This window comes from Lygodium microphyllum, chromosome 24 (genome assembly GCF_053477565.2).
Source record: "Lygodium microphyllum isolate KBCC chromosome 24, Lygodium_microphyllum_v1.1.10, whole genome shotgun sequence".
In the NCBI taxonomy this organism is placed as follows: domain Eukaryota; kingdom Viridiplantae; phylum Streptophyta; class Polypodiopsida; order Schizaeales; family Lygodiaceae; genus Lygodium; species Lygodium microphyllum.
Genome location: NC_141158.1, coordinates 2589364 through 2611681, shown reverse-complemented (window position 1 = coordinate 2611681; position 22318 = coordinate 2589364). Strand labels below are relative to the sequence as shown.

Here is a 22318-nt window from a genome sequence, read left to right as displayed (position 1 = left end):
CTTCTCGTGCACTAATCTCCATATCCTCTAAATTTAAAAACCCTTTCTAGATTTCATATGGTCTCTACACTATAGTTACCAAACCAAGATGTTATATTAGCTCAAGCTTTGATACCTCTTAGCATGTAAAGAGCCACTATAGATGAGTGAGGCATCTCTATAAAATAGTGTTTGGGATGTTTAGAGATATGGTGTTTCATGCCTCATATGTCCACAAGTGATTACAAATCTCAAAAACACATGATCTGTTGCTATACCAATTTGTCTCTTAGATACTTTAAAGTTTTAGATATTTGGTATCAATGCTGGTAAGCCTATGTAAGTAGTTCATACTACTTACCCCTTTGTGATTTCAACATTGGAGTGCGTGACCTTAGCCATAATGGTAGTCCATTAAAGATGATTAGTCTGTGTGCAGTTCATAGGGCAACAAATGTGTCACATAGGTGCTCGCTTCTTTGTTCTCGACTCTCATGCATAGATCTACTTCATCTATGTCAACCTCTTTAAGCATTGCATTATCATGCATGTATAGGTCACTTGGCCTACATTTGCAAATGTGTGCATTTGAATTTCCCACTAACAATATGTCCTCCAATGCTCACATATCTCATAATGACCTCATAAAGTATATCAAAAGGCAATTCATCTCATGTTGCTAATGTCAAGTTTGTGGTAAGCATGAATATATCTCATACTCTCCCTATATATATTCTAATCCATAAGTATTGTGTATCGTGATCTCTTCATTACTTGCACTAGCCCTTGATCTTCTTAGTATAACATGGTTACACTTCCAAAACCCCTAGTGCTTATCAATTTTCTAGCTATTGGACGAAATGAACCCTCCCACATATATCTCTACACATATGATAATCTACTATCTTTACAATGGTGTATTTCTATGTATATGCTTTTAATCACCATTTAAGCATAGAACTTTATTATACTTCTATATGTACACCCTTAGTATCTCATGTGGACCATTTGTTAGTAATAATGACCCATCCTTGTATACAATCCATTTTCCCTCTTTGTGAGCCTCCAATACTTTGGGCATGTGTTCTTTGCGATACACTATTTGTGCTAGGGTAAGTTGCCTCATTCCAATAATTCTTCTTATATTTGAAAACTATCCGATAGAGAGGAAAACCTTTTTCTTTTCTACATCCCCAAAGCAAAGGATTACATCAAACCACATGACTGCATTACCCTCATCACAGTATCCAGCGCATAACCGTTGTATTCAGAGTTTCAGGTGCGACTACTGCATTCCTTGTCACATCAGATTTACACTAAGTTTATACAATGCATTCACTGAAGCAGCAGGTTCTACTCTATGAGTGTATACCACTGCATTCACAGGTGTGATCCAGGTTTTCAGCAGTCAGAAGCTTGGCATCCTAGGTTATTTATATTTCTGCATTTACTGTGTTTACAAGCACCAGCAGTAACAGGTCTTGTGTAGTGCAGGTATCCCATGTCACATGCAGGCATCCAGAGCTCACGATCAGACCAGCGTCTTTTAGCAGTCCCACATCAGACCATTCACGTCAGCAAACCATGTCACACCATTTGAAAGAGTCATGATTCGTGAGACAGCTCGGTGTCAAACCATTCACATCAATCTGTTCATGAGACCATTCATCAGGTGTCAGAGACCATTTGTCAGCATATGCCAGAGAGAGAGAGAGCCCTTGCGTGTGTTTGCGTGCATTACTTATTAATTCAGGCAATGGCTACATACTCAGAGGAAGGAATAGCTCTACACAAAAATTCCCATTTGGAAAACCGCCAGATTATGAAATGTATAGATAAGAAGAGTATCTCAATCCTTTCTGTACATTGTGATCTCCTGCTGTTTGAAATAGCGTCTGTCTTCTTCATCCACCAAAACCAAATTCAAGTAGTATTTCACATTGAACTTGTTGTTTACATTTCGATATGTCGGTGTGAGATCATATGGGGTTAAGAACAACCGAATAGGTATTGACTCACCTGTTCATTTCAGACAGATGAAATCATAAGCTTATGAAGCCAAATGTGAAAGAGAAACTTGGAGAAAATTTTGCTAAACAGCTCAAAGTTCACAACAACCACACATTGCTTCATTCTGCCAAGCACTGCAAAGCCTTTTATATAAATACTCATGGGCATCATTCTGTATCATCTTTGTAACTAGTTAATAGAGGAAAGACAGCTTCCCTTTCCCTGCTCTTTTCTTTCAGTAAACTCAAGCAAACATATTAAAAGAACAGCAGGTTGTCTTATCCCCTCTATTTAGGTAGATATACAGGAGATGAATTTTAAACTCACCACGTACTGGTGCACCATCCATCAGCTCAAATTTTGCCAGTGTCTCTGTCTCCAGATACAAGTTTGGGCCTGATCCAGTCGATTCATGACGTCTAATTTCAAGTTCCATGTGCTTGATTTTGATGTGGACAAGCAAGAAATATATCTTGCCAATCACCACATCATTCAGATGATACCTATACGCAACTTAAAGATCAGATGGCATTTCATGTGGATGAAAGAGCTATTAAATCAGCCTCCATAAAACTTGAAGTTATCCTCAGATGATACCTACACGTAACTTAAAGATCAGATGGCACTTCATGTGGTTAAAAGAGGTATTAAATCAGCATCCATAAAACTTAGAGTTATCCTCAGAAGGATTTTAAAGATCAGAAGGCATTTCATGTGGGTGAAAAAGTATTGATTCAGCCTCATAAAACTTGAAGTTATCCTCAGATGATACCTACACGTAACTTAAAGATCAGATGGCACTTCATGTGGTTAAAAGAGGTATTAAATCAGCATCCATAAAACTTAAGAGTTATCCTCAGAAGGATTTTAAAGACCAGTAGGCATTTCGTGTGGATGAAAAAGTATTGATTCAGTCTCATAAAACTTTAAGTTATCCACTTAATAATCTTTAACATCTGAATTGGAAGACTACAAGATCCTGAATTTCCCAAAACCATGGCAGTGTGCCACCTACTTGCTTTTGTTGTATTCAAACTCAATGTGTAGACAATCTTCAATGCCAACCTCCATCTGTAATGGAAAGACATTTGTCAAGAACATAACTGTTTTTGCCAAGAAACAATAAATTCACCAGTAACAGCTTTACCTTGATGCTGTTGTTTATTTCTGGAGGAGGTGAAACATTATGTACCTGTCCAGTCTGCATGTCAGCTCCAGAAGAAAATCTCTCTTTTTTTTTCGTAAAAGGTAATTGTATTAATTACGAAAAAAATACAAGATTACTTGATTACAAGATACATGATGACACTAAGCCATCATGTGAAGAGGTTCCAGTACTACGAGTTACAAAGTCATGGCAAAGACGCGGAGGAAATTGCCATATGCCAGGGACGTAAGTCCTCCCTAGAGAGCATGTCAGAATGCTGGAGAAGATCTAGCTGCCAATACAAGAGGCCCTTAAGCCTAGCAATATGCCGCTGAACATTATAGGCAGAATCAAAAAGAAAAGCATTCCGAATGGTCCAGTTATGCATCGAAGAAAGTGATACACGAGCTTCATATGTGGCTGTGCTGGAGTGGGGTAATTGGGCTGCCCAAAAATCTCTCTCTCTCTCTTTGTAACACATTTCTCAAGCTAGCTTATCATCTTAGATTTACATTTTAGCAGGGTGAGAGACTTGAGTTCCCCATCTCAATTGCGATAACCTGGGCTATAAGGAAAAAGAACAAAAACTCTGATAAGATTTCTGCAACATTAGTTTTTTCTTACCTGTGGGAGATCCAGATGATAGATACTATTTTTGCCCGAACAATCTATGATGTGAACAGACGACTTTTTAATAAAAGTTCAGTGAAGACCAGGTTGTTGATTTTCTTGTTTAAGCTTCTGCACTCTTGCATCAAAATACTTCAGCTGGAATCACAGAATGGTGTCATCCCTTCCTGTGAACAATCTAACACGAGAGGCATGTCCTTTGAGAGAGAGAAAGAGAGTTGGCCAAGTTGTTGCAGATCGGATCTCAAACCTGCTCCCCAAGATCAACAGCTCTTCCTGGGTGACTGCAGCAACCTCACTGTCTCATACATAATCATCCCACTTTGTATGAGCTTGAGCTGCCCCCCAACCATATAAGAATTATTATTCTATGTAGTGTGATGCTATGATATGGGTACACCTGAATGCAAACTTCAACTATATACTTTCAGACTACTTGCCAAAGATTATAAGGCCACCCTGTGAACTGAGCTTGATGTTTCCGTCCTACCTTCATGACTTGCCGCCCTCTGTTCACTAAGATTTTTTGATGAATCTGCCACTTGTCCAGAATAGCATCAGCTGGCGCCTGAGATCAGGATCACTCCTGGTACAGCTGCCGCTCTGCTCGATGCCTCTTCCCCAAAATCTCTTCCCTTTCTTCTGTACTCCTTATAGTGGCGAGTAATTGTCTGTCAGGCCCCGTTTCCCTGTATCATGCTACATGCTTTGCAGAGATGATTCCGTGATCATCTAGGCACTTTCCTCCTTTGGATTCGTCCGATTAGTGGGAGTGCCACTCTTGGGCACACCATGCTGCAACTACTACTACTGCTCTAGCTGCTTCGTATTAATTACGAAAAAAAGGTACCCTGTCTCTCTCTCTCTCTCTCTCTCTCTCACGAGACCACCCAAGAATGGGATAGGGAGAATCTTGCTCCACAGTTTGAACAAGATTTCATCCTGGAGACCAATGTTTTACAAGCATAGTCAAGCAGGGTTGTCCCTCTCGTAGATTTGGGAGACTCCATCATTATCCCAAAAGGCACATAAGCAAAGGTCATGTACATGGATATGACAGAGAAGATGGTGGTGGTGAAGCAGCCTAAGTTCCTGTAAGGGATGAAAGTGTGGATAGTAGATGAGTTGATCCCACCCCAGCTCAAAACTCGGCCAACAGAATTAGCCAAAGTCAGAGATACATGAAGAAATGGCAAGTGAGTAGTGTATTGGGGACGAAAAGCGGTCATTAGGGATTTCTGCACTCCACTTACCCAGAAGTAAATGTATCTTCTAGTGGAATTTAGCTATCCTCTATATTTGTAATCAAACTTGATGCTGTAATTAAAGCTCTTATGAGTCATAAGATCTCAGAGGTTATTCCATTCTATTTTTCTTTCTTTTCTTTCTTCTTATGTGCCTTCATGGCACTAATACCTGAAGTGAAATGTAATGAATTATCTGATTCATCCTATAGGTCAAATTTGGCCTCCAACTGTTTGTGATGTACAGAACCAGAGCTTGCTGTGTGGAGAATCTGAGTCACATGAAATTTTGACCATCAAAGCAAAATGTCAGCTAAGGGCTCCCAGTGTAATTTTTTGTTATAGAGGAAACTTTATGCTTACCCTCTATTAGGATGGATGAATGCACCACTCACTATGGTAGTAGATCTTGTTGAACAGGGTAAAGTGCAAACATAATAGAAAGTTGCCTAGAGTCTCTAGACTAGAGATTAAAGGACACTAAAACATCATTAAAGAACACAAGATTCATTAAAGTTTCTAGCTCAGCAAAAAGGATGGTTTAGGGGGGACAATGAGCATCAGCCCTGGCCGATAAAACCTCTATTTAAGAAGTGCACAAGTTCATGGTTTTGGCCATGCTCAAGGATTTGTACCCTTTAGGGGAAGAGCACAATAAGGATGCAGTTGCAACTCTCTTATGGAAGCGGATTGGTTTGCATTGCTTCAAAGGAACCCCGGAGCAGGTTCATAACACAAAGGTAAGTTTGAGGGAGGGCTGATACATGGTAGATGAGTTTAAATGAGTCGGGTGAGTCACTGTAACACTCAAACAAAGTTTAAGACTGTCTTGTTCAGAGGATCTCTCCCGTAAAATCAAATAGATGAGAATTGGGACACTCAAAATAGCTGAAGGAGTATCATTTAACCAATGTATCTCAAACAATATGGATAACAATTTGGAGGGTTGCAATGCTTTTTTTCTCATCTCCAAGATCATCCATGGAGGTGCACTGCCTTTGTCATACCATAGCCGTAATACAAAAGCTTTTACTCAAGCTTTATTGGCTTAATCACTTTATTAATCTCCTTCTTAACCTCCTTTTTAATCCTCATTTTACATATTGGGCAACCTGATATTTTTTCCCCTCATTGATGCCCAACTCTTATAATCCAAGTTGCCATCTTGCTGCCTATTCACACCAGCCCAGCCATGTTCAGAATACATTTTTCCAGGTACTTTATCTTTCTATCTATTCAGAAATGAGGATGCTGTAACTAGGAAAGTTTTAGCCCTTAATAAGATCTATAATTTCTAGTGCCTACGACTTTTGCAAATCTTAATATTTCATGGGATATTTTCTAAGAAAGTGAGCTACCCATATTTCACAGCAATAGTCTTTCAGCAAACTTTGGGCCCTATTTTGGTAACCTTAACTTCAAAACTAGCAATCCATAATTAGGAGATGATTTATAAAATTTTTCATTAGCTATTAACCCTCTAAGTATGAACTTGAACTGATTCAATACCTAAAAAGTTATTTGTCTCCAAAGTAGGCTTCCAAGCTGACCCAAACTTGGTTAAATTTCCAAGTTCAAACCTGTATAGAGGCCTAACTTCTTAGGAAAAGTAAATTTCAATCCATTTTGAATTTGAAAATATTATAAAAAGTAACATTGTAGCTTGTAAAAGATCTTGAACTTGTATTAGAGGTATTTTACCCAATTATCAATATATTTTAAGAAGTATAATTATGGAAAGGTAGCTTGTAAGTAAAATTCTGTCATTCTGGGCATAAATCAGGGTCCTGGCCAACCTGAGGCACATTTTTGTGCATACTTAAGCTGAGAGTGAGCTATCCATCATAAGTGCATGTATTGTAGTACCTTTTGTCAACTAAAACTTTCCAATTTTGACTCAGACTTAATCCGGAATAGTAAGATAGATGTTTAAAATAGGCTACTGAAGCTAGTATCCAGACTTATTTACTGTATTCCCAGTTTAAGATATTTTTGTCTCAAGCAAAGAAATATTCTATGAATGACACCTCAGAGAAAATCCCCTTGAGATAGAAATACAAAGTAGAAAGGACCTATAGCAACTAAGTACGTCATTAATACAATGGTTGTGTGAGCAACCAATCTAGTGGCCTGTAGTGCTAAACCCCTAGGAGGGGCTAGGTGAACACGGTGCTGGAATCTGATGTCTACATGAAAGCATCTTTCCTCTCAGAACCACCCTGCAACCTCTCCCTTTTCTTGTGGAGAGTATGGATGATCTTTGCTAAATCCTTGAAAGAAACTCTGCAGTGAAAACATATTGGAGGTCAATAGTATAGCTGTACCTTGCAGTCCAATTGTACCAAGCAATAATACTAGCAGTAGGCTCCCATCTATGACAATGTCCCTAAGACCATTGTGCTGTCAAGTAATCGAGAGTGGGGATTCTGCTCAAATATTTGCCAATGATGAGAAAAGAGTGGTTCCCTTGAAAATCCTTGTATCCGCATGCTGGGCCTTTGTCTATGACCCAAGCTACTAACCATTGAACCTAGGGTTGATTACCTTGACTATAGGAGTAAATTGACATAGACTAAGACTATAAATTTAAAAAATAGATAATTAGTTTGATGATATTCAAAAGAGTATTTAATTACAGATTGCATATCATCAACTGCAGTGCAGAATTGTAAAGCCTACTTAAAGTTGTATCTATTTTAGCTAGTTATTGTATGCATTTGTATCAGTTTAAGTATCTATTTGTTATCATATATATTTCTATCACAAACTATTAGTACTTCATATAAGTACGATCAATCTATTTCTTTATCTAATAACCTCAGAATATTAGGAAATAAGTTTAAATTTTCCACTCAGATTTAATATGTTTATTCTCAAAATCTGCTATCCCTCATCTAGAAATGCTTTGTGAAATTTCATGAGCTAATATTTTGTAATTTTGGTATTGGGTCAATTCTTAACATTAGAAACTTATTTTAAATGAGTAGGCCTCTGAACTTGATTTTCACACAGCCAAATTTCATAATCCAAGCTTCATTAATGGCCCTATTCATGCATTTTGCCACACCACTTTGTGCAGGATGGTGCAGTGAGCTCCATCTTGCCCCACACACTTCATAGAACCTTTTAAATTTGTGAGAGACATTTTCTCCACCTACTTAAGCACAGTTTACTTCATCCTTTTATAGGCTAACTTCCTGCACATCCAAAATTTGATTCTCCACCCTTCTTAAAGGAAATCAATTCAAGTTTACACCTAAAGATGTCTTACTACAGAGACCACTTCATGAAGACTACCATGGATGTCATCATTGAGAGACCTGGATACCTAGATGTATACATGTCACATGAGAGGTGGGTAGCCATTGGCCAGCTTCGAGTATCCTCCCACTAGCTCAAGATTGAGACTGGGAGAGCAGCCCAAATCCCTAGAGCTGAGCGGATTTGCAGATTATGCCATGAGGAGGTGGAGAGCAAGAAGCACTACATTTGCAAATGCAAAGCCTATACTGCAGTTGGAGCTAGGTACCCCTTGCTATCTGGAGGAGACACCTCCCTCAAACTAGTCATGGAATCCCCACACAAGCACCACTTGGGCTAGTTCCTAGTCAAGATTCAAAGGCTCCACACATCACTACTACAGGTTGGCACTATACAGAGCGGGGGATATCAGTTATAGCTCACCGATTTCTTCTAGATAGTGACCACACACACACACCACCCAAATAGAGAGGGGTGACAATCTAGACTCCACAAAGCTGAGGAGATCATAGTAGCATGCCGCCCATAGATATAGGGGTACTAGACACAGATGATACATCAGAGAGAGATGAGGGAGATCCACCAATGACATGAGCAATAGATAATAGAGTCAAGGGCACAGTCTAGATGCTATCGTCATACTATTTCATTCGAGATGTATGATTTCTCTATCCACCGAACCTGATTGGATGAAACTATATATGGGGATATTATTCAGCCACACAGTTAGACATATACTATCTCATCCTCCCATTGTATCCCTATATGAGCACTATTTTGTTTTGTACATCACCTAAGTTTATTTTCACAGTATATGATTGACTATCTTTTAGCACGTCACACTTTGATATTTAGTGATGACCAACATTGTATAAGGTGTTGGAGAGCGCGGGTAGCGGAAGCGTGAAGATTTGCAGCAGGGGAAATGTACAGGTGAGTGAGAGTGAGAGTGACGAGCTTATTTAGGTGTACCAACAATGTGTTGGTACACAAAGAATAAAATGTATGCCCATAAGGGTGCATTCACATGTACAACATAACAATACACGTGTAAAATACACAGAGGTGAATAAAGGACCTTTACATCCCAACAACCTCCCACTTAAAGGTCCGGAGTGAACCTTTAACCAACTCCCACTAGTTGTATGCAATGCTCATGCTGAGCCTTGCCTAGACTTTTAGTGAGAACATCTGCAGGGTTGTCCTATGTTTTGATCTTGGTCAATGTGATTAGACCATCCTCTAGAATCTGTCTGATAAAGTGATATCGCACATCAATATGCTTTGTGTGTGAATGATACATGGCATTTTTAGCCAGATACACAGCACTCTGGCTATCACATCCCAACACTGGAGTACTTATAGACATGCCGAGATCCTCCGCAAGTCTGCTAAACCATATAGCTTCCTTAGAAGCTTCAGTAGCTGATATGTATTCAGCTTCAGTAGTACTCAGTGCTACGATGTTCTACAACCTGGAGCACCAAGAGACCGCCCCTCCAGCAACTGTAAAGACATACCCGCTAGTGGACCTGCGAGTGTCTAAGTCACTTGCCATGTCTTTATCACAATAACCCTGCAGATTAAGTGTACCCTGCCCATAGCAAATACATTTTCTGTGTACCCTTTAGATATCTAAGAATACACTTAACAGCCTCCCAATGTGGTTTGCCAGGATTTAACATAAACCTGCTGACAACTCCCACTGCATGAGCAATATCTGGACGAGTAGCCACCATAGCATACATAAGAGAACCACAAGCTGATGCATAAGGGACTCCCTTCATAGCATTGGCTTCCATGTCATCTTTTGGGCTGTTGGCTTTACTAAGCTTAAGGTATGGAGGTAAGGGTACTCCGAGAGGTTTAGCTTCAGCCATGTTAAATCTGTCCAATACCTTTTCAATGTACTTTTCTTGAGATAAGAACAGCAATTTCTGCGTTCTATCCCTACGAATCCTCATGCCCAATTTCTGCGTTCTATCCCTACGTATCCTCATGCCCAATTTCTGCGTTCTATCCCTACGAATCCTCATGCCCAATATATGCTCTGCATTCCCCAAATCTTTCATGGAAAAAGCTGATTTCAGCTAATCTTTGAGAGCATCCAAGCTAGTCTTTCTCTTCCCAGCTAGCAACATATCATCCACATACAAAACAAGTATGATAGGGCTGCCATCTGTATCCTTTTGCATATACAAACAATGATCTGCATGGCTGCGTGTAAACCCATGAGAGAGCATAAAAGTGTCAAACTTTTTGTACCACTACCGTGGTGCTTGTTTCAGCCCATATAAGCTACGTTTTAGTTTACACGCCAACTGCTCTTTTCCAGGAACTACAAAACCCTCCGGCTGTTTCATGTAGATCTCCTCATCAATGTCACCATGCAGAAAAGTTGTTTTCACATCCATTTGGTACAGCTCTAAATCCAATACAGAAGTGAGAGCAAAAAGCACACGTAGTGTAGTCATCTTCACGACAGGTGAGAAGACCTCCTGGAAGTCAATCCCTTCCTTCTGTGCATACCCTTTGGCAACCAATCTTGCCTTGTACTTGGGTTTCCCATCAACTGTCTTTACTTTGTAAACCCATTTGTTTGGAAGAGGCTTTCTTCCTTTGGGCAACGACACAAGATCCTAAGTATCATTAGCATACAGAGATTTAATCTCTTCCTGCATAGCTAGCTCCCACTTATTGTTGAATTTGCATGACTTGGCCTCTTTATATGTCAGAGGCTCACCCTCATCAGTAAGCATCACATAATGCAAAGAGGAGTCATACCTATGTGGCTACCTTCTTAGGCGTGTAGACCTGCATATCCAATGATCTACATTCTCAGGAATCGGATCTACATCTGGAGGCATGTTATTTTCAGCATTTATTGGCTGCTGTAAGCCATTTTCAGCATGCCGTTCATGCTATACAGAACCTTCATTTTCATTTCCAGCACCTGCATTTTCATAATCAGCAAGTCTATCTTGCTGTCGATGACCTCCCTGTGCTTCTATTTGCTGTCCATCATCATCTCGCTCAAAGATAACCGGCTGATCATCAGTTTCAGCCTGTGGTACAGCACCATGAGGCTCATCATATGAAGTAATAGGTGGCTGCAAATTCTGAAATTTGACCTTTTTCATGTCTTCATCAGAGGCTAAAGTACTTTTCAGCAACTTTGCCTCATTAAACACAGCATTACGACTGCGAACAATTTTCTTAGACTGAGGTAGCCACACTCTATAGCCAAATTCACCCTCATCACCATAGCCCATGAAAATATTCGTGGATTTCGGGTCAAGTTTATTCCTCAGCTCATTTCTAACATGCACAAAAGCATCACAGCCAAATATTCGTAAATGGTCATATGAGGCTGATTTGCCAGACCAAACCTCCTCAGGGATGCCATTATTTAAGGACCTGTTTGGAGAGCGGTTGCAAATGTGAACCGCGGTTTTAAGTGCCTCTCCCCAAAAGTCATGAGGGAGATTAGTAGTGGATAGCATGCACCGCACTCTCTCACATAGGGTCCTATTGTATCTTTCAGCCACACCATTTGAAGAAGGGCTGTAAGAGGCTGTAAGCTCCCTCTTGATTCCATGCAAGTCACAAAAGGACTTAAATTCATTAGATGTGAACTCACCCCCATTATCAGTTCTCAAGCATTTCAGCTTTCTACCTGTCTGAGTGGTCACAAATGCATGAAAAGTTTTAAAAATAGTAAAACTTCACTTTTCTTTTTCAACAAATAAACCCAAATCTTCCTGGAACAATCATCAATAAAAGAGGCAAAGTATGCAGCACCACCCAACGATTTCACAGGCATGCTACATACATCAGAATGCATTAAGTCCAAGACATTTGACTTGCGGGAGACACCAGAGTAAAAGGAATTTTCATTTGCTTTCCAAACTGGCAGTCATTACAAAAATCAAGTTTAGAGCCTTTTCCATCAACCCTCTTCAAAGAGGTAAGGACATCAAGTCCTTTCTGGCTCATATGGCCTAATCTCTTATGGCATAACTCCAAATGACAGCCAATTTCAGCAACTGCAAGAAACTTGCCATTCAAAGCTTTACAGTGCAGACAATACAAAGTGACATTCTTGGTTCCTTTAGCAATTAGCATGGAACCCCTTTTTAATTTCCACAAACCACCACCAAACAGTGTGGTGTAACCATGCAAGTCAAGCTGTCCAACAGATAGTAAACTCTTCTTGATGCCAAACACATATCTAACATCTTTCAACACAAGTTCTTGCCCATTATCCAAAGACAAGTGTATGGTGCCAATCCCATCAATGCTGCAAGCATGATTATTTCCAAGGTAAACCTCGCCATAACAGCCTGCATCAAAAGTAGCAAAGCACTCCAAGCATGGAGTCACATGGAAAGAGGCACCAGAGTCTACAATCCAAGTCTGAGTGACACCATCATCAACTGACAAAAGTGCATCAATCACATCAACCTTGGTGATCTGCATATCCTACATGTGACATACAAGGGCATCATAATCCACTGCACATAATACATCAGCCTTTGCATCCGAGAGCTCCTCTATGACAACACTGGAGGCCACATTGGCCTTTTCCTTGCCTTTGCCTGCCTCAGATGCATCTGTCTTTTCCTCTTTCTTCTTTTTGTCTCCTGCATTCTTCTTTCTCTCTTGTTCCTTCTTATAATACCTGCAATCAGGCTTCTTGTGGCCCTTCCGACCACACTAATAGCATGTAACATCACTCTTTTCTTTTCCTTTGCTCTTGCTCCTGCTTCTCTGTCTAGTATTTGCATTTTTCTTTTCAGCCCTGCCTCTAACATTATAAGCTGAGTTGTTGCCTTCTCCACTAGACTTACGTCTAATTTCTTCATTCAAGATTGAACCCCTCACACCATCATATGTGAGATTGGGGTTATTACTGAGAGAAACAACCAAAGTCGCCCAAGAGTCAGGCAATGTCATGATCAAAAAGATCGCCCTCAACTTATCATCAAAATCCAAATTAGCATCCTTGAGCTGATTTAAAATACGAGTAAAAGCACTCAAGTGCTCAGCTGCAGACTTGGACTCATCTAGCTGCATATTCACCAACTTGCGCATTAAATGCACCTGATTAACGAGTGTGGTGATCTCATAGGTAGTCTTCAACTTCTCCCATATTGCATGACCAATGTCTAAACCCTTAATGTCTGTCAAAATGTCATCAGTGACACCCATCTTTATATAAGCCACAGCCTTTTTATTGACTTTGGCCCAATCTGCCTCGGACATTTGTGCTGGTTTATCCTTCTGCAAAGCATCCTCACAATCCTTTAAGAACAATATGCCCTGCATACGATCTTTCCAAAGATCAAAACCCTGACCATCAAACCTTTTGATTTCCATCAAACTCTTAATGTCAGAACTGGAAGAAGTTGCAGCCATTTTTATCACAAACACAAGTGTAAGTGAACTATTCTGCAAGAGCACAAGCTGAACTAGCAAATACACTACTGTTCTTGCCCAACCAGCAATAATCCTTTGCTGTTTTTACATAAACCAGCAGCCGCACAGACAAATAATGCAGAAATTTATCAAATTCTGCATAAAATCCCAAATTTCCAGGTCCAAATGTGCGCAAATGTCAGCCAAACTGACTCAGCTAAGCAAAATTACATCAATACATGAAAAAACCCCAATTTTTATTGGTCCAATGCCAAGAAATTTTACTCGGATGAGCAAAATTCCAACAAATTTGGCAAAATCCCCAAATTAATTGAGGTTAATGCGCACAATGTCTGCAATTTTTGACATAGATGTCACTGTCGAGCATAAACAACATCAAATTTGGGAAAAGCCCCAAATTTCCAGGCTCAAATTTGCACAAATCTGAAAACTGTGCTTCCACGCGCGAACCCCGCTCAGTAAGGGGGCTGCTTGCAGGAAATTTAAAAAAATGAAGGAAAAATGCCTGAAAAAAGTGACGAATCTGTTGCCGTTGACCAGCCGCCTGCTGTCGTGACCTGGAAATTGCCGCCTAATGCCACGGAAGCTGTCGCCAGCCTGTCGCCTGCTGTCGCCTAATCAAACACGACCTGTCCTGCTGCCGCCTAATGAAAATCGACCTATCCTTCTGCCGCCTAATCAAAAATGACCTGTCCCTGTCTGCCAGGTCAAAAACGACCTGTCGCCTGACTGAATCTGCTGTTGCCTATCAAAAATGACCTGTTGATTTCGCGTGAGCGAACACTAGAGATGTCTCACCCGGACTCCGAGGAGCGCGAGCACCTTAGCCGAAGCTCTGATACCAGTTGTTGGAGAGCGCGGGTAGCAGAAGCGTGAAGATTTGCAGCAGGGGAAATGTGCAGGTGAGTGAGAGTGAAAGTGTACCAACAATGTATTGGTACACAAAGAATAAAATGTATTTATACTTAGGGCCCGTAAGGGTGCATTCACATGTACAACATAACAATACACGTGTAAAATACACGGAGGTGAATAAAGGACCTTTACATCCCAACACAAGGTTTTGTCTCATAAGCTGATTTTGGCCTTAGAAGACGTTAATACATCTACCATCCTTTGTGCATACACCTCACATACAAAGAGGAAGAAGCACTCTCCTTTACCAAAGCCTGGAGAGTTGGGAAGGACCCACAAAAAGCACACACTCATCTTGAGGTTTCAAGATGAAATGGAAAGGATGGCCTTCATGAGAAAGGTAGCCATACTATGCAGACTTCCAAGGAATCCTATCTACCTTGACAATGATCTTACTAAGATGCAGGTGGAACATAGGCGCGCAAAGATGCCCAAAATAATCCAAGCTAGGAAGGACGGCAAGAAGGCACTGTATAGAGATGGCCAAATCATCATTGATGGTGTTGAATAGGAATATGCCGCCTATAAAAAAGACACTTCAGAGATATGGATGACAGTATGGAATTGTCACAGCTCATTATGGACACACACATGGAGGATGGAGGAGGTGATGGAGGCTCATGAGCTGATTTTGATCATAGAGAGACACTAGAGTCCCAAGAGGGGACTACCCAGAGTACAAGGATATGTGTGGGAGACCACATACAGGAGCACATGAAACATCAAGGCACCACTCGAGGATCAAGAGTGGCACTACTGATCAAGCAAGAGCTACAGGATAGACTCCACATCATGGCATGAGATCCCAACTCGCGATACATATGGATCAGAGTGGAGATCCTCCCCACTACATGCAATATATTGCCCTCTGTTACTTTCCCCCATGGAGGTTGAGATATGCTACTAGGGAGCCCCAATAGCAAGAGGGAGAGGGGGATGGAGGAGTAGTATGCCCCAGACTTCTCAGATAAGATTGTATGCTATTCCAGACACAGAGAGGTCTCTTGGTAAGAGATTTTAATGCCAAGACACAAAGTAGACAATGTGACACATGATTTTCAGGATCCAAGGAGGCTACAAGGGATGGAAATAGAGGAGGTAGGCACATGCAAGATATCCACTAATAATGGAGGAGATAGTACTTGTTGCGGCTAGTACCTACTAGAGCTAGGGTTTGCAACACCATCTATTGATTTACAATGGGATGAAGAAATGGCTTGGATCCGGAGCATTCACTTGCTTCCAGCCCACTAGCTCCAGCACAATAGACTATGTACTAGGCTCCATCAAGACAATGGTACTAGTTAAATTCTTCATCATCCCCACCTGTCCGATCGAAGCAAATCATACCTACCTATCCCTTACCCTATCCTCCTCACCACACCCACATATTCCAACCACTACCCATATCCCAACCACCACACTCAATTTCAGACATGAGCTAGCTGACATATATAGCCATCATATATATAATGCCTTCATATAGTTTTTGCATAATGTCCCTCTAGGGGCACTCATCTCCTAGCTCACCTCTATCCTCCACTTGGTTACTCTCCAAAGCTTTCCACACTCCACACGCACTAGCAGATCCACCTGATCAGGCACCATGCCTCAAAAACAAATGGTAAGATTATGAGTACAGAGACCTATATAGACATGTCTAGGTTCAGAAAGGATTAGGGACCATTATAAGAGAGAGAAGCATGTAGGTAGATGAAGACCTTAACTCATCATAAATGACGGGCATATGAGGTATAATATTAGGATCTATACCATTTATTCATGAGCAGAGATGCAGTCACAACATGGCGCGGACTATGGGAGCCATGTCGCTCCACACCCATCAATGACCCAAAGACATGGCACTCCTGTGTAGAGGGACTATATGGTGTACCACACCAACCACACATTTCCCACCCACCAAAGCCCCACCCTACCACATCCACCTTCTTCACACATGATATAGTGAGGAGATAGATCAAGCATCTACAGCATGGATGATCCATGGATTGTATAGGTATACATGGTGAGCACTTCATTAATGTAGTGGACATTTTGGCTCCACTCCTTGCTTTTATGTTCAATAGGGCTCTAGCAAAGGGCTTCCCAGATGAGTGGATGAAACCGGCCTTCCTTCTTGGAAAGGGTGGTAATTCCTTGATTAAGCACTTAATTACAGCAAATAGCGAACATAACTTAAAATGCACAAATTACCTTAATAATCTTCGACATTGGACATCCTGTTGGCCCCAAAATTGGTACCCCTTTCGGTATTTCTTTAACTTGATTGCTAATGGAATGAGTACAAGCTGAGATTTACAATCTCCTTTGCTGTTCCAAAAGCCTCTTTGCTATAGCAACAATCAGCAATCAATTTGGGCCAATTGGCCCTTGATTTTTCACCTAGGACTTGCACGAATGAAACCACCAACTCATAAAGTGTTGCCCCAAATTACAACAAATGGGCTGGTATCTGAATTCCCTAACAATTACACAAATTTCACGTGCTGAATTCAGTATACAATGCTTTTACCAATTGGCATGGGTCCCAAGGTGGCTTTCAAACCCTAACTTCTGCAAAAATTTAGGGTTTGCAGTAGAGATCTCTCTACTGTCCACCAAATTTAGCTGAGATCTACTCAAAATGGCTGAGAAATGCTGAGATCTCCTGAGAATGGGTTGGAGAAGGTGAGAGAAAGCCAAGATGAGAGAGAAATCTGATTTTCTTCCCAAGAAAACCCTAAATTTTGCCTGCTGCCTGCTCCTATTTGCATTTAATGCCATCACCTGCTAGGCACCTCCAAAATGTTGTCACCTGATTAGCAATGTTGTTGCAATGTTGTTGCTAGCCCCTGGAAGATCACTCCATATTGTCCCCTGCTTGTTGAGGCCCCCAAATGATTGTCTTCTTCAGCAAACTGCTATTCTTTGGTCAGAAAATGGACCAATAGCTCTCTCTCTCTCTCTCTCTCCTCCCCTCCCCCCCCCAAAGCTATAAACTAATTGAATGGCTAAGACCTAGTCCCCCAAATACGTTTTCTCGGTTTGCATGGGCATTTTTGCCAAGTGGTAGCCTTGTAAACCCATTTTTCAACATTATCCACCCACTTAATTAATTTTCAAAATTAAATAATCATGAAAATTACTTTCAACCCTTCTGACCTTGACCAAAATTCAATGTTCCCATCCATAATTAAATTGGCTAGGCTATTTGCAACCTGGAGTGGTTTCCAACCTCTGTTGATAATTAAATTGGCTAGGCCATTTGCAACTTGGAGTCGTCTCCAACCTCGATTGATCCTTAAATTGGTATTAATCAATTAATTAATGCTAGTCCCTCATGTCACCACTGACACTTATTAGTCAAACCACTCCCTAGGGTCCAATCTGATACCAGCTGACCAATAGAATCCAATTGGCATAACTTATCACAACTTTTGCCTTTTGACGTCCACTGTGTCCTCGGGATCCTTGGCCTGTTACTATGAAATATATGCCATGTGCATCACATGCACTTAAACAACCTTGCACATTTGTATAATAATTGAATCAAATATTATCAGTAAAATTGAAGTATCTCAACCCCCCTTGAGATCCTTACAATTGTCCTCAATTGCATTGCATTGTGCCAAAGGAAAAGTATACTGCACTAGAATTTCCATAAGGCATCATAGTCACAACATTGCACACTGTTGTCCAACCATGCTACATGCCTCAAACTTGTTGAAAATTTCCGACCAGCATATACATAACACAAAGCTAAAAATTAGTCCATAACTGTTACTAGAAACTTATTCGATGCATCCATAACTCATGTTTCTTAACTATTCTAACTATTAACCATAGAAAAGCATCAATTTAGCATAAACCATGTTGTCCCATAGGTACCAACTGTTTTGCTTCATTAGCATCTTTGGAAGCTTCAAATGAAGGCTTTAGCATTACCTTCTGTGCACCTTGCTGTCTCGAAGGTGTAGAAAATGTCTTCTTCTTTTTGCCCTTGTTGTCCTTCTTCAGAGCATTCAAAAATCAGGTAAATTGAGGATCCTTTGCCAATTCAGTGAAGAGATTTGCTACTGTCCTCATCTGATTCTTAAACTGGTCATCAAATTCCTCTTTACTTTGCCGGTGATCAACCTCCTTATGCCCTAAAGGCCTTGCATCTTGCCCAATAACAACATTTTCAGCTTATTGTCCATGGTTTAAGCCTTGTCCAAGATCAAGCATTGCATTTCCTTCATTCCTATGTGAATATTCATATTGAGATGCATCATTACTACTTGATTGCATCTCACTGTATAAAGACATTTCGCTGTAATTTCTTAGCTGAAAACAAAAATCAGCACTAGCATAAAGCTTTGGCTTGCAACCAAGTGCTTTGGGCCCATTAAATCAAGGGATTGAGTGGTGTCCCAACAATGGAACCATGACACTAGCCTTTCTTCTTGGAAAGGGTAGTAATTCCCTGATTAAGCACTTAATTACAACAATCATTTCACCGTGCACGAGGGGGGGTGTTTGGCCCTTGATAGAGAGCAGCACGATGAGGAGATAGCTATCCTTTCATGAAGGAGGATTCGGGTGGTTGGCCTTCAGGGGAAGACATGGCGACTGGATCCCTATGTCTTTTGGGAGGAGCTTAGGGAATGGCGCCTTTGGAGTTGGATTCGGAAGAGTGGCTATAGCCGGCCATTGCAGTTGCCAAGAAGCCACTAAGGTGCCTGGAGTACAAAGCTAGGATTCGCAGACACGTACTCATGCAGGAGGACATGGATTGGGTGTCATCGCGTAGCAGGTACTGGGCGGAGCACAGCATCACGGAGGCTTTCTAATGGACCTTTTGGCACCACCTATGGGATAGCTAGAGGCCGAGGAGGGTATCGTATTTCTTATGGCTGGTGGTACATGGAGGCCTGGCGGTGGGAAGTTGGTTAGCCCAAATGCAGAAGGAGGGTGGCTTTCTCTCACCTTCTCCAATCCATTCTCAGGAGATCTCAACATTTCTCAACCATTTTGAGCAGATCTCAACCAAATTTGGTGGACAACAGAGAGATCTATGTTGTAAACCCTAAATTTGTGCAAAAATTGGTGTTTGACAGCCACCTTGGGACCCGTGTCAATTGGTGAAAGCATTGTATACTGAATTCAGCATCTCAAATTTGTGTAATTGTCAGGGAATTCAAGCGCCAATCCATTCATTGTAATTTGGGGGAGCACTTAGCCAATTGGAGATTCTATTCGTGCAAGTCCTGGGTAAAAAATCAAGGGGCAATTGGCTTGAATTGATTGCCGATTGTTGCTACAGCAAAGCGGCTTTTGGAACAGCAAAGGAGATTGTAAATCTCAACTTGTACTCATTCCATTAGCAATCAAGTTAAAGAAATACCAAAAGAGGTGCCAATTTTGGGGACAACAAGGTGTCCAATGTCCAAGATTATTAAGGTAATATGTGCATTTGCTAATTGTTGTAATTCTTTTTTTTTGCAAATAAAGTGTGGCTAATTATATTACTTCAGAAAAAACCCTGAATACAAGGAAGTGCTCATGCTCAATAGACTAGTTGGAGCTAATGCAGAGTCACAGATATATCAAGTGTACAAGCCTCTCAAGGTGGTCTAGAGGGGATGAGGGCAAGAAGCCATGGAGGGGGGATGTATCGCCATCTGGGGCTGCCTGATTGCATCACAAAAAATAGGTCCTGGCCGCTCCAAGTGCACATGAAATGACATCGGAGCTCCTGACGAGCTCGAGACTCACCCTGTACCTAGTTCACACCGCGGAGGGAGTGGATGATGGAGGTCCAAAGCTCTGCTACAGTTGTCTGTATTGAAAGTCTCTCTCCGCCAAAAACCTCTTGATACCGCACCTTCCAAATATGCCGTCCAGTAAGACTCCCTATTATCTCCCATACCTCAAAGTGGTTTGCTGTGGGCTCCAGTACCTAGCGAATGGGTAGAGCCTCCAAACCGACCACTGCGCACGATCCTGCCTCAATAATGAATATCGTGTCCTGCATCCCAGCCTCATACAGAAGGTGACAGCCCTAGCTAACTACCTGCTAGCAAAAAGCTCCCCATGAGATACATCCAAGGCTGGGTGCTATACGGCAGAGGATGCGGCATGCTCCTCTCCACACAAGCTGCAACACCTCACACAACCAAAGGCAATGCTTTGGAGTTTCCAGAGGCTGTTGTGTGCAGCGTTTGAATGATGATGTAAAAAATGCAAATGTTCATGAAGATGTAGTAATTACAAGGGTAAAGAAAAATGTAAGATTCTCCAAGATCAAGATGGAGAATATACCTATGCCTAAACATAGTGATTTGTTGCAGCAGGGTATTAGTTTGTCTAATGACACGAAAGTGGTTTCAAATGTTTATATCCCTCAAAATCTTGAGGAAGCTTGTTCTTTTATGACAAGTTTACATCAATTTATGACTGAAATGCATGCTAGTGGTGCACTGAAGTTGGATGTAGTGCAATCTTTGCAAGAGAAATTGGCTTACATAAAGACTAAAAGGGAACAAATGCATATTGAAATGGAAAAGATGAGGGAATTGCATGTTAATGAGGTGGGTGCTTTACGGCGGCAGATTGATGGCTATGTTGATATGTTGGCTAAATGTAAATTGTCTTCAGTTGCTTTCAAAGAATGGACATCTAACATGTAGGATAAATTCAATGGTGAACTTGATTTGTTGGCTAAGGAAAATGCTAAGATTAAGGTTGATAGAGTACTTTTGGATGCTCCTTTGCAACCTCTTCTAAAGGTTGAAAAGCAACTCTTGAATGACATGGAGGTTGATCTAGATGGGTCTGTTTTTATGCAGCAAGATTTGGCTTCAATGAGAGCTACATTGACTACTTTGATGCATGACCAGTGGGTGGGTATTGCTAATAGGATATCACAGGTTATATCTCAGCCATATGCAGTTTTACAGCAGTCATTTGTGTCTAAAAATATGGAAGCATTTATTCATGAAAAGAATGATCTTAAGGAGAAAATTGATGAGATGTAGGTTGAGTATCATAGACTTGTGACAATGGTTACTGCTTTGCAGAGTGTTAAGCAGATTGATCATGCTAAAAATCGGTCTTCTAATGTTGATGTTATCAAGGCTGATATTAATGATGCATTGCATGATATTCATAACCAGGTGCAAATCAGAGAGCTTACAGCAAATAAGATTCATGGTATGGATGTTTTACCTCTTGGATCACATGAGCAGCATGACCAAGAGCAGTCAATTACAGACTGCCATGATGATCATGAGCCTCCTAGCTCATGAGTTACTTTGATGTACCACTGTCAGATCTATTTCTTTTGTTTGTCCATCATACTTATTTCATACTTGATATGTATGCCTCTATATGATGCCTTTATGTTTTGTTTTGATTATCTCTTGGGGGGATTATGCAACCATTCAGAAGGCTATAAGTATCTTACTAGAGAGGCTCTACTTATGGTTTTTCTTTGTGGCTTACTTCATGGTGCAAAGCTATGGATAAGGCATAATTTTTCTCATTAGATATGTCAGGTTTTGGATAAGGCATTTTGACTTTATGATTTATGCAAGGGTTCGTGTCATGGTTGTGCTAGCCATCCACCGGGCTATGCTAGGTGTTAGCCATGGTCATGGTCTCACACTTTATGGATCATGTATTATACCCTTAGCATGGTTGGACCTTAGTT

General features: G+C 40.9%; 1 protein-coding gene across 3 annotated transcripts; it reads right to left on the bottom strand.

Annotated features, from left to right (window-relative positions):
- Positions 1-745: 745 nt before the first annotated feature.
- On the bottom strand, positions 746-6861 carry LOC148014799 (vacuolar protein sorting-associated protein 26A-like). 3 transcript variants are annotated; one of them, XR_015688434.1, is made up of 5 exons: positions 3137-3543; positions 3005-3060; positions 2317-2492; positions 1748-1998; positions 746-1628 (listed from the first exon to the last, which is right to left on the bottom strand). XR_015688434.1 is itself a non-coding variant. In XM_087665868.1 (5 exons), the coding sequence occupies exons 3-5, from the start codon at positions 3058-3060 to the stop codon at positions 1829-1831; spliced, it is 402 nt and encodes a 133-aa protein (XP_087521994.1). In that variant the 5' UTR covers positions 3137-3181; positions 6520-6861; the 3' UTR covers positions 1635-1828. The 3 variants fall into 3 exon arrangements, 2 of the variants coding, with proteins under 2 accessions (XP_087521994.1, XP_087521993.1); XM_087665868.1 differs by lacking the exon at positions 746-1628 and adding an exon at positions 6520-6861 and having other exon boundaries at positions 1635-1998; positions 3137-3181; XM_087665867.1 differs by lacking the exon at positions 746-1628 and having other exon boundaries at positions 1635-1998.
- Between the last annotated feature and the right edge of the window lie 15457 nt (positions 6862-22318).

Bases quoted from the DNA above. Each gene is read 5' to 3' on its own strand.
- LOC148014799 (XM_087665867.1), bottom strand. From the start codon at position 3,196: ATGCAGACTGGACAGGTACATAATGTTTCACCTCCTCCAGAAATAAAC. The intron at 3,061-3,136 runs GTAAAGCTGTTA...TTTCCATTACAG, and splicing joins AAATAAACAACAGCATCAAG to ATGGAGGTTGGCATTGAAGA. The intron at 2,493-3,004 runs GTAGGTGGCACA...AGTTGCGTATAG, and splicing joins TTTGAATACAACAAAAGCAA to GTATCATCTGAATGATGTGG.